This window comes from Zeugodacus cucurbitae, chromosome 4 (genome assembly GCF_028554725.1).
Source record: "Zeugodacus cucurbitae isolate PBARC_wt_2022May chromosome 4, idZeuCucr1.2, whole genome shotgun sequence".
NCBI classification, from domain to species: Eukaryota; Metazoa; Arthropoda; class Insecta; order Diptera; family Tephritidae; genus Zeugodacus; species Zeugodacus cucurbitae.
Genome location: NC_071669.1, coordinates 920,678 through 936,009, shown reverse-complemented (window position 1 = coordinate 936,009; position 15,332 = coordinate 920,678). Strand labels below are relative to the sequence as shown.

The 15,332-nt window shown below is 37.6% G+C and overlaps 3 protein-coding genes across 10 annotated transcripts; all 3 read left to right on the top strand.

Moving 5' to 3' along the window:
- The first annotated feature begins 531 nt into the window (after window positions 1-531).
- LOC128919732 (DNA-directed RNA polymerases I, II, and III subunit RPABC3) lies at window positions 532-1,254 on the top strand. Its single transcript, XM_054229105.1, has one exon. The coding sequence runs from the start codon at window positions 708-710 to the stop codon at window positions 1,158-1,160; it is 453 nt and encodes a 150-aa protein (XP_054085080.1). The 5' UTR covers window positions 532-707; the 3' UTR covers window positions 1,161-1,254.
- A 66-nt stretch (window positions 1,255-1,320) lies between these two features.
- On the top strand, window positions 1,321-3,222 carry LOC105215293 (zinc finger and BTB domain-containing protein 41). Of its 2 annotated transcripts, XM_054229104.1 has the most exons (3): window positions 1,322-1,475; window positions 1,528-1,907; window positions 1,975-2,111. In XM_054229104.1, the coding sequence occupies exons 2-3, from the start codon at window positions 1,584-1,586 to the stop codon at window positions 2,011-2,013; spliced, it is 363 nt and encodes a 120-aa protein (XP_054085079.1). In that variant the 5' UTR covers window positions 1,322-1,475; window positions 1,528-1,583; the 3' UTR covers window positions 2,014-2,111. The 2 variants fall into 2 exon arrangements, with proteins under 2 accessions (XP_011187459.2, XP_054085079.1); XM_011189157.3 differs by having other exon boundaries at window positions 1,321-1,475; window positions 1,528-3,222.
- A 474-nt stretch (window positions 3,223-3,696) lies between these two features.
- LOC105214911 (zinc finger protein 426) lies at window positions 3,697-13,672 on the top strand. 7 transcript variants are annotated; one of them, XM_011188813.3, is made up of 5 exons: window positions 3,697-4,167; window positions 10,057-10,220; window positions 10,313-11,920; window positions 12,008-12,400; window positions 12,459-13,672. In XM_011188813.3, exons 3-5 carry the CDS (start codon window positions 10,823-10,825, stop codon window positions 13,050-13,052), a joined length of 2,085 nt encoding a protein of 694 aa, XP_011187115.2. In that variant the 5' UTR covers window positions 3,697-4,167; window positions 10,057-10,220; window positions 10,313-10,822; the 3' UTR covers window positions 13,053-13,672. The 7 variants fall into 7 exon arrangements, with proteins under 7 accessions (XP_011187115.2, XP_054085076.1, XP_011187345.2 ...); XM_054229101.1 differs by having other exon boundaries at window positions 10,057-10,224; XM_011189043.3 differs by lacking the exon at window positions 10,057-10,220 and having other exon boundaries at window positions 3,697-3,961; window positions 10,396-11,920.
- The last annotated feature ends 1,660 nt before the right edge of the window (window positions 13,673-15,332 follow it).

The window sequence follows — 15,332 nt, the reverse complement described above, 5'->3', positions numbered from 1 at the left end:
AATTCGAGCAAAAAAATTAATATTCTCTAAACGGAAGCTGAGGAAATGGCACTTGAGAATGGGTTTGGACCATGGGGACTATATCTGGAGTGATCACATATACTCCCACAATCCCAAATCTGCCGATTGTTTGGTTCTCAATTCAGGTTCTCAGAACGATTCAGTGTTTTTGGGTATATAAAGCTCAGAAAATACTTTCTGGGGTCCAAGAATATCCCTCTACTATGAAAAAATATACATAATTAACCATTTGCTAAGAATGGAATTTGAATTTCAAATTTAGCATAAATATATTGATTCCTTTCTTGTTAATAATACTCATTACATTACACAATATTTTCAATAGATAAATTAACTTTAATATATATATATATACAGATATATACTTTATATTCTGTATACATATGTATATATTTACATATATATAAAATTACCCAATAATAAAATTATTTAAAACGTAGCCAACTCAAAAATTCCTCTATTCTACCCTTTTCTAATCATCTGGCAAGCTAAGCAAATGTCAATTTTGACAATCTGCCGGGTGAAAGAATAACAACAACAAATATTTCATATCTTTCAAAAGCGTGCTTTATGAAAACAAAAACGAATTTCATAAAATAATACACACAATTTATTATAGAATTGCAATTACAAAAGCTTGTTACATTCTCTATCAGCAGTTTTATTAACCAAAACCATAAGCAAGTATGGCCGGCGTGTTATTTGAGGATATTTTCAATGTGAAAGACATGGACCCGGAGGGCAAGAAATTCGATCGTGTGTCGCGACTGCATTGTGAATCTGAGTCCTTCAAAATGGATTTAATACTAGATATCAACTCTTGGCTCTATCCCATGGAATTGGGAGACAAATTTCGCTTGGTGCTGGCTACAACACTGCGTGAGGACGGCTGCCCTGACAGCGGTGAATTCAACCCACTGGAACAGGAGGGTACACGTGCAGATAGTTTCGAGTATGTTATGTTCGGCAAGGTGTATCGTATAGAGGGTGATGAGGCGCATAATGAGGCATCGTCCCGCCTGTCAGCGTACGTATCCTTTGGTGGATTGCTAATGCGCTTACAAGGTGATGCCAACAATTTGCACGGCTTTGAGGTGGACCAACAGATGTACTTGCTGATGAAAAAGTTGGCATTCTGATATCGCGAGTGTAGTTGGACGAAATTTTATACTTGTGTGTATTTATAAAGTAGTTTTAAATAATAAACCGTAATACTATACAAATAAATGAAAATGTGTTCATGTTAATTTAAAATGTCACAATTGTATAAATATACAAATTTTACTATCAACAAGTATGACTATTGTGAATGGCATATTTTATGGTATTTGTCAAATATGTATGCTTTTGACAGAAGACACTTGAAATAGCGAAGCACAAATTAATTGGTGTTTATTTTTCTTCGGTTGGAATTTTGTAAAAAGAAGCATTTCATTGTCGAGGAACAAATTAAGGTAAATATTCAATTGATCAAAAGAAATATATTAAGTTTGTTTTTGCTTGAAGGGATCTAATAAGCGGCAGCGATTGTCAGTTCTTTGTATACTGAAATTTGAGAACCCATGTGTGCGGCAATGGAGTCTTCTAAATTGCAAATGGTTTCATTTAACGCCGAACAAATGGATGCTGTTGCAAGGGCTCTTAGGATTGTAGCAGATGAAGTTTATGAGCAACCCAAACTGGAACTTATATCCTATGAGCCGGAGGAAGTAATCGAACTTCTAAGTGAATCGGAAAATGCCGGCGATGAGGATGATGGATCGGATTGTGAAATATTTGGAAAGATGTGTGCAAATATAGAAGAAATATCGGAGAATAATACCGCATACGTTGAAAAATTTGAGCCCGAAGTTGAGCGAATGGATTCGGCACCTCAGGAAAGCAATGTAATTGTGGGAAAATTTACTGATCCAGCAGTTTTAAACAATGATAACTTTATACCGCTTAATGCAGGTTATAAAGAAACGGGGGAACAAAGCACGTCGGGCCTAGACTCATTTAATGAAATTATAGATTTGGATGATAGTGACAATGATTCAGTTTGCAGTGGTAATGGTGCAAATAATAATGTATGTCCGAGCAATGCTGAGCTGTCAGATGAGGATGTAAAGGAAAAAAAGTGTATCGTTCTTTTAGATGACGATTCAAACGATTCTAATCAACAATCGACATCAAAGGATGCAGGTCATCAAAAAAATTCACATAATTTAGACGCGTTTTTAAATTACATATGCCCACAATGTGGGGTTTCTTGTGGAAATATAAAAAAATGGAATGCTCACACGGATATTGTGCACAATTTTCGTTCCATATCAATGCTCAATTTAAAGACAGTGATAAGTCGACAAGGTCAATTATTATATGAGTGCAACACGTGTGAAAAAAAATATATTTCAGATGCTGCATATGGTATTTTATTAAATCATCGTATTCAACACATGACGATACCAAACTTTTTGCGATGTCGTTTGTGTGAGGAGAGATTTTCTTCGCGTCCCTTGTTTTTAAAACACTTTAGAAAAGTGCATAAAAAGATTGCTTTAAACAAATTAAGGCGCTCAGACTCAGCAAGAGGCCATATACGATTCCTGTGCCCGATTTGCAAGAAAAAATCGGCAAACTTGCGAGAATGGAAAAGCCACCTAGAAATAGAACACGATTGGGCCAATAACCTAGACGAAAAAGTCAATTTGATTAGAGACAATTTAGTAGAATGCAAAACATGTCTCGCCATTTTTCGTTCAAAGCATAGTCTTTGGCATTTAGTGCGTCACGAGGAGCACAATGCTTTTCATTGCAAACTGTGCAAGGAACTGAGTTCATATAATATACATAAAGTTGCTAAACACATACGGATTGAGCACCTTAAAGAGAAATGCACACAGGAATATCGTTGTAATTATTGTGATAAGGTATTTTCAAACAATCCTCGCCGGATTTGTCACATGAACGAAATGCATACAATTCAAAAATTATCTTGTGAGATATGTGATAAGGAATTCAATTCAAGCGCTCGCCTTTTGGCACACATGGCTAAGTTGAACCACCAAAGAATCAAATAAACATATTCCGATATTTGTATAAAAACAAATGAATGAAAACAGCAAAGATTATAAATAAGTTAACGAATTATATAGAAGTTTGCCATAGGTTGACTAAGCTTTACTATGACATTAAATATAATTTATAGGATTTATTGTATTGTTGCTATTCATTTATTCAATGATTGTACATACACGTTGTTAATATAACAATTAAAGACTTAAAAAACACATTTTAAACGTACTTTATAAAATAAATGATTTTTTTGACAAAACAAACATTAGATTATTTAGATTAGATTGCAAGTAAACTAATATTTAAAAATTCATATAAAAATCGATATTTTCCAATTATGTTAAAAAAAACTAATATTTAAAAAATTTCTAACATATTCGCTGAAGTTTGTTTCCGCATCGAAATCTTTTGTTTTTTCAATCCTCTGGCATCACTACATCACTCTATTTGACATTTGACTGCGTTGTTTCTGTTTTTCGAAATCTTTCAGAGAGAGAGAGAGTAGACTGCGCTTTTAATTTCTCATAAACCACAAAAAATAACAACAATGCAATGGGAATAAATGGCGAGCAAAACAATAAAATAGCGAAAGAAAGAGTAGTAAAGCACACATCCCCATTTACAAATACAAAGTGCTGTCAAACGAAGAAGGCGACGTCAAATGAGTGAGCGCCGACAGCCAGAAGTTCTTTTAATTAGTTCTAATTGAAATAAAATGTGTAAAAAAGTGTTTGTAGAGTTAAAATTTTGATACAAATAACTAAAATATTGCGGAAATCTAAAGTAAAGGGTGCTGCGAACCCACACAATATTATAAGAAGTCGGTTGGCAGCGAGAAAAGTTAATACATCAAGGTGGGCCTCTGTGCTTTGACGCCCAAATGGTAAATAGCAAATACAAATTGGATTACTTTCTTGCAAAATTGACTTTGTGCGGTCTCGCTTACTATGGCGCACCATTCATATTGTTTTTATAAGAAAGTTCAAGAACATACTTTGTAGTCGGAGCATTTCATGTGTTATGTGGCTGGGGAACTCCAGCTTTAGGGGTTTATCACATATAAGTAACTCGCTTTTTTTCTGCCCAATGGTAAGTTGCATTCAATATACATATACCCATTGGTTTCGGGGAATCGGTTCTAGATAAAAGCTTACCACAAATGTATAATATTTAAGTGCATACTTCTGTATGTAATATAACTAGCATTAATTTGTATTAGCTTTCGTGTATGTACAGATGTAAATATACATATGTGGTGGCGGAGTAAACTTTATAATGGTGTTGGATCATATTCATGTAAATACTTATTCTATACATTTATTTGCCACGAAATTTCGTTTTTGAAATTCTCCAGCAGGCTTTTTGCAAACCATTTGTTTTGTAAAATAAATAATTACGAAAACATTTATTTGAAAAATCAATATCTAGTATAAATTGAATTCAAAATTATTATTTTTACTTTACTTGATTCAAATTTGTGAATTTTCTGTTTTACTAACTACAATCGAAAGACTTCAACGGGGTAACAAACTCTGCCCTTGATCCCTGCTTTATACAACAACGAACCAACCCTCAAATAGGGGTGTGTTATGATCATATTACAGAGGTACAAAACTATACACATAATAAAATGTAATTCACGAGTTGTGTTATTCTGAACTGAAATAACGTAAGCTAAAGCATATAGTTAGACATAACAACAACACTAGTAGTCTGTCTCTGTTGATAATACTTTTTCTTATCAACAATAAATTAAACCTCAAATGTGCGTACTTTATTTAAAAGCTTTTGGCTTCGGAAACTATTTGCGAATATGTAGAAGGCACAAAGATAAAGCTTTGAAACTTCAGATAAAATTATTCAGTATATGATAACGAGTAACAAATGTCATAGGTATGCATATACAAATGTATTTGTATTTACATTTATAACTCAGTTCCTTTCCGATTTTTAAGTACTACAATTTGCATTTGAATATGCTTAACCTAACTTGTATACATACTTAAGTATGCGCATATATTTGGGAAAATAAAAGGTTAATGCATAAACATACTCGTACATATGTATGTATGTACATTGTGCCTTCTTGCAACCCCTTCACCGAACAAACTAAAGACTTCAATTGCCATTGTGTCACAAACTCAATTTGCATTTATTTCATTTTTTTCGGTTTGTAAGAACTCTGTTATTTGCTTATATAAGTTTATTTCTTGTGCTAGCGATATTTTCGATGTAAAAAATGTTTATAATTTCAAATTTCCAGCGAAATCCATACACCAATGAAATCAAGCTAGAATTCATGCACGATTTGCAGAAAGTTTTGTTTTTGCATTTTCGATTTATAAACATTTCTTTGTTGATTTGTTTTTGCATTGGCTTCGTCGCTTTGTTAAGTATTTGAAAAGAGCACGTTCGTTCATTAAGCCGTAATGAAGCATTCAATTAACTCCTAGGTGTAGTCTCATGCACTCTATAAGCGGTGTACATTAAATAGTAGTTGTTGAGGTTATGTTGAAAAGTTTATTTGTGTTCTAATTTATGCATGAGAAACCCAGTGCGCCACTCCCAAGAAGTATCCACACTGCATATATGCAGTATACAGTGCAATATATAATAATGTCGAGGCTATTCTTGATTTCTTTTTGCAGTAGCAGTCCTCCTTATTCTATAAAAATCTGTCGGATATAAATATTTTAAACTAATAAACTAGTTTCTTGTTTTAGCTCTTTTACTTTTGAGATCAAATTTTGTCCATATGAATAATGCAGACAATTGTCCGAAACAGAATCTAAAGAAATATGCGGTGTAATTCTAAATGTGCCAAAGAAACTCCAAAACAGTAGCTGACCACAACCCAAAGTTCAGTGGCATAAGTCGCCGTAAAAAAAGACGAGTGTTTCATATTTCACCGCCTGCATTTCACCCTTTCAGCGAACATTTTCCGATTGCGATCATTCATAGCCGCCAATGGTAGAGGGCAGAGGGCTCTTCATTGGTGCATTTCGCTTTCTGCTTCGGTTTGCGAGGCGTTCGATGACGGTGTCGGCATGGGTGCGGGTGCGGAAGCCCCTTGAGTGAGATTTGTGTTCGCGTAGACATAAACAAACGTCGAGCAACGCAGTAAGTGCAGCTGTTTATTGTTGGCGGACGGCGGAGCGAAATTTTAATGTTCACATTCGCGCGTTTCCCGTAAATTACCGCAACGGAATGGCAGTTTGAATGGGTGAGGAGCCAATGAAGCGAACAAATGCTAGTAGTTTAATTGCACTTTGGCAATTGCAGTGGCTTCTCAGAAAACATTCGGTCTCGTGTAGTGCGCGCCTATGTGAAATGGTTTGACGCTTCGTTGATTAGCTGAATATTGGGGCAGAGCGACAGAGGTCAATTTACAAACACACACAGACACAGAAACAGTGCTATGACACATGCTCACATAGATATTTACCAGAAGTGTGGTAAAACTGAAAATGCATCGTTTGCCGGTCAGTCTCGCGCGTTGGTGCCTACGGGTTTCCATGTGCTTCTTGCCGCGCGCTAAGCCGATGATGCGTTGCAGCAACGCGTCGCATAATTGCTTTTGTTGAGCGGCAATTAATGTAGTGTTGTTGTTGTTTTCATAATTATTATTATATTTCAACACCCCCACCAGCGTTTGTAATGGAATTAAAGAGTTTACAGTGTGTCGCTTTTATGAAAAATGTGAATTATGTTTAGTAAAGGTTTTTAGAGATGAAAAGATTTCGTAATTTTTAATCTGCAACATATTTTGAAAATTTGTTGTTGTTGTATTATTAAATATTTTTTTAAATTTTATTTATAATATTTGCCCATTCATTTGTACGTCCCCATTTCATCACAATTGCATCCCTTATTTGCTCAGTTCGTGCACACCGTGTGCATTCGGAGGCGAGCCGAGTCGAGACTCCGGTGAACGTTGCTAAACGGCGCTGACATTGCCCGAGTCGAGAAGTCGACACAACATCTGCTGGCCATATGCATAAATGAATGTGCTTTATTGCACTCACCGCCACAACAGCAACAACAACAACCACATGCATTTACTATTTACACAAACACACTGAGTCAACAGCGAGTGGCTACATCTGTGTGTGCGTGGATTACATTTCTCCGCTATCCACATTTTTTTCCATTTTCAGTTTTACATCACAATGTGTCGTCTTTGTTTTGTTGTTTTTCGCGTTGAATTTGGTTTTATCAGCAAAATGGTTTGCCGTCCCGCAACGCCGCGCTGCCAACGGCTTCCTAGCGAGCAGCGAGCCAGCACATGCATTCTCACACATTGACTTTGTAATTTTTTCCCCGATTCACACTCGGCAAGCGACAGCAGAAATTGTTATGGCGTTGAGCTTGTTAATGCTGTTGTTCTTGTTGTTGTTGTTGTTGTTGTTGTTGGCGTTGTGCGCGTATTGGTGCTCTCCTTTTTTTCTTTGTCATACGTTCTATGACATTTGTTATATTTATATATTTAGCTATTGTTGTTGCTGTTGAATTTTCCTCAACGGCTCGAGCTGCGACGAGCTGTTGTCGGCGTAGCGCTCGGTGTTCTTGAAAAATCTCTTTTCCACTCATTCCACTTCAGTTGGGTTTCGCGCGCCGTTCGTTCGTCGTTCGCCGATTTATTTCGTAATTGAATTTTCGTTTTTGTTTTTGCTGCGCATAAATATTCTGCATCAAAACTGTTGAAATTCAAATTATGCACTCGGTCAGCCGCAATCATCTTTTCGGTTGTCGTTTCGATCTTTGCACAGTTATTCTAATTCGTGGGTTGTTGTTTTTTGCTGTTGTTGCTGTGATTTCTACGAAGTAAGTTGCAACCGCTTGATTGTTTCTGCCACACGGTGTCATAGCTCGCGCCTTTTGCAACCCACTTCCCCTCAGAAACACACACACACGAATCCACACGAACACACTGCGCGTTCGCTTCGAAGCTGCCACTACTCGCCATATTCTGAGGCGTTCGCCTCACTTTGACACCAAATTGACAATTGGTTGGTCGTCTGATTGCAGCACGATTAAGTTTATTTCGGAAGCTTGAGCGCTCGGCCTTTGATCATCACGTCGCGCGTCGCACGTCGCCAAAACGCGTGTGCAAACAATTACACTTTTGTTCGTTCCGGTTTCGATTTCAGCTGCCGTTTTCGGCTGACTAATTGCTCGTGTGATCTGTTCGCAAACAGGTAATTATAAGAATTGTATGCAGTTAGAAATCAAAGCTGGAAGTGCATGCGGCTACCGTTAGGCGCAATGACAACTGTAAATTAGACGCTGACATCAAATTGGATTTTTATTGCTCGCCTGCAGCTGTTTTCGTAGAATAAAAATGCTTATTTGGCGCTCAAATTGCTTGAGGTCATAAAAATTGTCGATAGAAAATGAAAATATTGAGACTCAATGTGTATAGACTAAAGATTGAAGCAGGAAACTTGAAATATGTTCTAAATTAGAATTAGAATTTCGACTTGAAATTGCTTTTTCACATTTCGAACTCGAATATTTCGAATATTTTTTCTACATATTTCCTCATAATAAACCTTAGATTCTAAATCTAGCTGAGTGTCGTGGCTGCATTTGCTGTCTTTATCGCATTTTTTCTATGAAATTCTGTCATAAAATCACAATGATAATACGTCAATAATTGCGTCGCTGCGCTTTGTTGGACTTGCACGCCTTATCTTATCGCGAGCGCACATACAGCCGCGAGCCCTGTTTATAGTACCTGTGCGGAGTGAAGACGTCTCAATTGGGTTGCTACACAGCTTGAGTCCGCTACACCATATATATCTATATCTATGTGTAATTTAGTGCTTTTCGTTGTGCGTGCGTGTGTGTGTTTGTTGTTTACGCGCTCATTTTGATATCGTCTGCATTGCTTGCTTGTCTGTTTGTCAGGTTGTACGAGTGTTCTAGCGCGCTCGCAACGCGCTATCAGTCAGTCAGCGTTTGCTTAACCTTACCTCTTATCAGCGCACTGTCTCATACCTTAGGTTTTACACAACAACAACAACAAACACACACACACCCATATTTTTTTATTTTATTGCTTTAAGAGTCGCAGCTACATATTTACTTGCCGCGTTATCCTAAGTACCAATATTTGCTTAATTGTTTTGTAAATTGTCTGGCAATGTACACATTTTGTTTAGCTATTCGCTTCGGCGTATTTGTCTGTCAGCGTATCGGTCGCGCTCATTTGTTTATTGCAAACAAAAGACTTTGAAAACGAACTTCAAGTGCATGCACTCGCGCGCTCGTTCGCTCGCTGCTTATCAACGGCATCTACGCGGCGCTTTGCCTGCTATATGTGTTTGTTTGTGTGTCTTTATTAGTTGGCAATGAGTCCGTCTGATTTATCTATATTTTTTAGAATTTCTCATCTTAAGTGTAATTGTGTTTCAATTTAGTTTTTTGGTTTTTCGTAGAACAGCAGTGTTTTAAAGTTCAACGTCAGCACAACGTCAGAATGTTTCGACTGTTGACACAGCTGCTTTGTGCTTTAATTTTTATTATTAATGTTGCTGTTGCTGTTTGTGTGCCGCGTTGTTGTTATTTTTATTTTCATTGTTTATTGTTGTTGTTGTTGCTCTGACTGTTTCAATTGCGCCCCGCGCCACACTCTCGCTTTTCCAATTCATATCAATCCAATTGTCGGCGCTGCCAACTCTGTCGCCTCACCTAACGAAATATATGCACAAACACACACGCATACAAATTGATATACAGACAGGCAGGCATACATCAGTGTATTGTATAATTCAGCAATTCAGTTGTTTTCAATTCAGTTCAGTTGAGTTCAGTTCATCATTCCGCTGAGTGTTCACTCATCATTATCGGGCGTATGGTTTGCTGTGGTGTGGTCAGGCCGCTGTGTGCTGTTTTTTTGCTGTTTGTTGTCTCCATTGTTGTTGTTGTTGTTGTTGTTGCTCCACTATAAATTGTAATGTGCACAAATTAATTCAGCGTCACAGGCGACCGACAAACATCGAGAGCGCTCAGGCGGCCAACAAAAAAACTTGCGGTTTTGTTCTGATTTCAATATCAATTCGAGGCGGTAGTTAGTCGCCTGCTAACGGCGCGCGCTGTCCCGCCGTTCGTCATGCACATCCACTTTTATTCATATCATCGTATGTATGTATGTAAATATTTAAAAAAGCTTAAATTACAATGTTTTCTTTCTTTCTCTCTCTCTCTCTCTCTTTTATTCTCTTTTTTACAGCGTTTTCGAATCGCTCTAATGCAAACCGAAAAAAATAAAAATTATAAAAATTAACTCTAATCACCAAAACACCCTCGATATAGAGTAATACAATTGAAATTGCCCGCAAAAAGTTTGCACAGAACACTAGAGCAATTCAACGCTCACAGGCAACTAAGGAACTACGTGTATAAACTTATTTATAATATTTAAAAGCATGAAAGCATAAACATTAGTATATTTGGTGTTGGTTTTAAACTATTAAAGGCTTGACTGAAGTGAAAATTAAAAAAAAAAATATATTTTAAATAATTAACTAACAAATATACGCAGTGAGAGGACCGCTAGTGGAGTTTTAACACATTGCTTAATCCCTAATTATCATATTACCCCACTAAGAACACTTTTACCAGCATATAAATGAGTGAAGATTGGGCATAGTGCTTTTGGTGACGGTGCCTATAAATAAAGAAATAAAAATTAATTAATTTTGCTAAAAATTCTAAATTCTCTCAAAAAAATCAACATAAAATGGTGCGCAGTCGCCGCTCGTTGTCCAAAGAAGATGGTACATCGTTGCTTACCGACAGCGGTGTTTCGCTTTCGTCGCCACCCGCTGCGCGTACAGAGCACGGCGATGGCGAGGACGCGCAGGACTTGCATGCAGTGACCAACAAAAAAACAGTACGACGGCGCGTCGGTGGCACGAAAGCGACAAAAAGAGTACGGAAGGTCAAATCTGTGTCCACGGAAGCTACGACAGTGTCAAAGAAACAGAAAATTGGTTATTCAGCGGATTCAGCAGTTAGCGAAAGTAATTCAGCGCAGTTGGAAGATCACTTACCGGCCGTGGAAGCGCAATTGCTGCATGCGGAGACTAATTCAGCGCCTAAAAATGAGTCATCCACCACTTCGTCGGTTGAATTGGTTGTTGCAGCGGAAGCTGCAAGTACAGATGCAGCGCAGTCTACAGTTAATGAGACACAGGAAGCAAACGATCTAACGAGTATACCAAATTTGAGCGCTGAGACTGTCAATCCAGCTTTTATTGTAATACCAGCTGCTGGCACTACGGTCGACTCGTTTAATACAGTGGATATAACTGAAAAACCCATACTTGTTGTAACGACCATTTTGGAGACCTCCATTTCGGTGGCTGACTCTGCTTTTTCCGAGACAGACGTTACACAATCGGCAGCCGATTTGTCGGATATCACCCATTCAGCGAATGACTCTGCAAATTCTATTGGCGATTCAGCCTCTGCTTCCGATGCGACGCTAACACCAGCCGCCAATAAGCGCTCGGGCAAAGTGTTCATGCGTAAGGTGCACATTTGCCACATTTGTTCGAAGCAATTTCGTGGCAATAACGATCTGCGTCGCCACATGCTCATCCATTCGGACGAGCGCCCGTATAAGTGCGAGCAATGTGGCAACTGCTACCGGCAAGCGGTTAACCTCAGGAATCACATCAACTGCGCCCACACGAATCAACGGCAGTTCGCTTGCGAGCAATGCCCGAAAATGTTTGCGGTGAAGGAGCGTCTGCGGCTCCACATGCGACTGCACTCGGGCGAGAAACCCTACGCTTGTCCGGAGTGTGATAAACGCTTTGCACGCGGCGGACATGTAAGTGACAGTACTGGTCTAGAAGAATTTTTGATTAAATTAAAATCAATTAAAACATATGTTTTTCTCATTCTTTTTTACCTTTAGTTGAAGCAGCACATCATTAGCCATCACAAGGGCAGCACCAAACAGTATGTGTGTGAGAAGTGCTCCACCGCCTTTTCAACGCCCTCCAACTTGCGCGCCCACATGGATCGCCATGAGAATGGACCCGAACACTATTGTGAGATCTGTAAGGAGCACTTTCCCAACGAACCGGTACTCAAGGCGCACATTAATAAACTCCACTACAAGCTGGGCCAGTTCGACTGCGACATCTGCAAGGAGACCATCGAAGATGATGCGCTGGCCAATCACATGAAGACCCACACGAATGTGAAGACACATGTTTGCGAGGTGTGCAAGTCGTATTTCATGCAGAAGTCCCAGTACAATGTGCATATGCGCATGCACACTGGTGAGCGCCCCTATCAGTGTAGGGTGAGTTCCGTGCGGATTAAACTTAGTGGAACAACATTCACTTATTTTCTCTTCACAGATTTGCTGGCAAACTTACGCCTACTCCAGTGTCCTAAAGCTGCACATACGCAAGCACACTGGCGAGAAACCATTCCAATGCTTGATTTGTACGGACGTGGTCGCCTTCTCGCAGTTGGCTCACCTCAAGACACACATGAAGAAAATCCATAAGCAGACGAATCCCTACATGTGCGAAGGCTGCCACCAGTTCTTCAAAATCAAAGCGGAGCTTCAAGCGCATATGCAACAGTGCGACAGCTGCAATGTCGACGTGGAGGAGGAGAATGCCAAAAACAGTGACTTGCAAACACTGTCGCACCTACGCTTTCTTATGGCATTACTGCTGAAGAAAATCTCTTCGCAGCAAAAGCTGCAGAAATTGGGCTACGAAAAGCGACTTATCGACAATGTTGTCGTCGCCTCACTGAAGCTTGCCAATCGCAAAGCGTGCGAGGATCAATCGCTGACGGCAATCGAACGTATGCGTCGTAATGTTGAAGAATTCCTGAATTGGATTGTGCCGGCAAAGGCAATGGAGACATTTCGTCAAGAGCAACAATCCGTGGAGAATATATTGGATAAAATAGTCACCATGTATATGAAGCACAAGTGATGGTGCAGAGCAGCGCAAAGAGTAACAAATGGCTGATTTTTTCATTAATATTTATTACTTTAGAATGTGCCATAACATTTAGCATTGTCTGTATCTATCGGTGCATCGCAAGTCAGCACTTAAGCTATGAATTTTCTGCATTTTAGTTTTTATTTCTTAGTATTACATGCGGTTCACTTGTGTACCGTTTTTTTTAGTTTTTTTCTCAGATTCATTTGCACTTCTGTTTACCAAAAATACCAAAAAAGCAATCCAAAGATATTTTTGCCAAAAGCTTGCTTAAACAAGCAATAATTTTTAAGTTCTCTTTAAGTTACCGCACCACCAAAGCATTTACTATTCGCTTATATGAATTATTCACATTTTGCTTTTTACTTCCATTATATTTTTATTGAATTCTATCGCATATCATCTAGCTCCCGCTTGTTTTTCTTCTTCAGAAAATCGGCTAGTCATATCCGCATAGTTTTCAATTGATTTTATTTTATGTTATGCTAACAACTCTTGCCATATGTAGTTTTAGTCTATTGCATTATAAATTTGTTATCAAATTATTACTTGCATAAATGAATGAATTAATAAAAAATGAAGCCAAAGTTCACGTTGAGTGAAAAATTAGACTTTAACTTAGTTTATGTTGACGTGTATTAAATATTTTAGCAATAAGGATGAAAGGAATATAGACCTTGTTGAAATTGTATGAAGACAGCGCTGAGCAGCATAAACACTTGTGGCCATATTAAAAATTAGATATGAGACGAGCGTTTTGCGATTCTACATATTTAATCAATTTTAAGATAAAACTTGTTAACAAAACGACTTTATGGCCAAACTCTAATTTTCTTCATAAATTTAATTGTCAACTCACAGCTGGTCAGAACAATGGCGGAAGTTTGACAGCGCGCAGGGTTGCACTACATAAAGGATAAAAATTTATAATAATTTAATAAAATATATGTAAAATTTATCTGATGACAACAAAATAATATGAAAATATTACAACAAATTTGTTACTGGCAAAATAAAATTAATAAAAGTAAGACTTTGAATATTTGTATTAATATTTTTTTATTTTTTCTCCAGAAGGTTTTTCACTTTTAGCACAGGGTGGTGCACACACAAGAAGGAGCAGACAAAAGAAATGCAACGCTGTCAAACTTCCGCCGCCATTCAGAGCATTTGTCAGTTTCCGCGAATATGAAAATAAAAAAGAAAGTGCAAATTTTAGCAGAAACTTTAAACTGTGAAAATATAATTAAATATTGTGAAAATAAATTTTTGTTGTGGTGAATTTGTATGTAGCGATGGTGCTACAAATGATTCAAGCGTTGAAAGTATGCGGGCGTTGTTATTTAAATGTTTATTTGTAAAAGCAGAAAAGCGCTGACTCTGACTGCATAGCTGAGTATGTGTAATGGTTAGTAGTGTTTAAAGTGTTGTTGTGTTATTCTGACTGCGCGCATTAAATAAATAAATGAACTATGAATCAAATTTGGATTACTGCAAAGGATTTGTATTCGTTTCGCGTAAAAAGGTAAGCCGTCCCATACATATTTTTGTATTTATAAAGTATGTTCCACATTCCACATATGCACAAAAGCAGTGCTGCCATATTGACACATACTTTCAACGTCCTTCACAAGTTCCACAAATACACAAATACTGTGGATGTAGATTTCAAAATAACTGGTATAAATATGAAATGCATACAAAAGTGAATAAAATGAAATTAAGTTAAATAAAATAAACAAGAATACAAAACAATACAGCTAAATGCTTGCAGCGTTTCTTCGTTTCTAATTATTATGTATGCAGAATTTATGTTACTTCTGCGCTGATATCATAATTCACTTCAAGTTCGGCTGTGGCCATAAATCAGCGCAAGTAAATTACAAAAAAAAAAAAAAAATGCGTTGCGTCCGCAGTTACCCTTTTCAATTTTCTGCGAAGTGATTATTAACGCATGCTGGCAAACATAAAAACAAAAGCAATAATCCAAAGAACATATTAAAATTGTAGTGAACTCCTTACTCCATGACTTTTATCTGATTCCTTTTGTGTTGTTTAATGCGTCTTTGGCTTAAGCCGAAGGTCGTTCTCTGCGGCATTTTTTGTTTGTTTATTTTTTTTTTCAAATATTTTTTATTTATTGTATTTGAATTGGACTCTTCGCAAACCTTTAATATATATCGTGAATGTGTGTGTACATAATTTATTGGAAACCAATTTGTCGGTTATTCGCAAATATTTAAGGTGGCTAAGACATTACTTCTTTTTAGA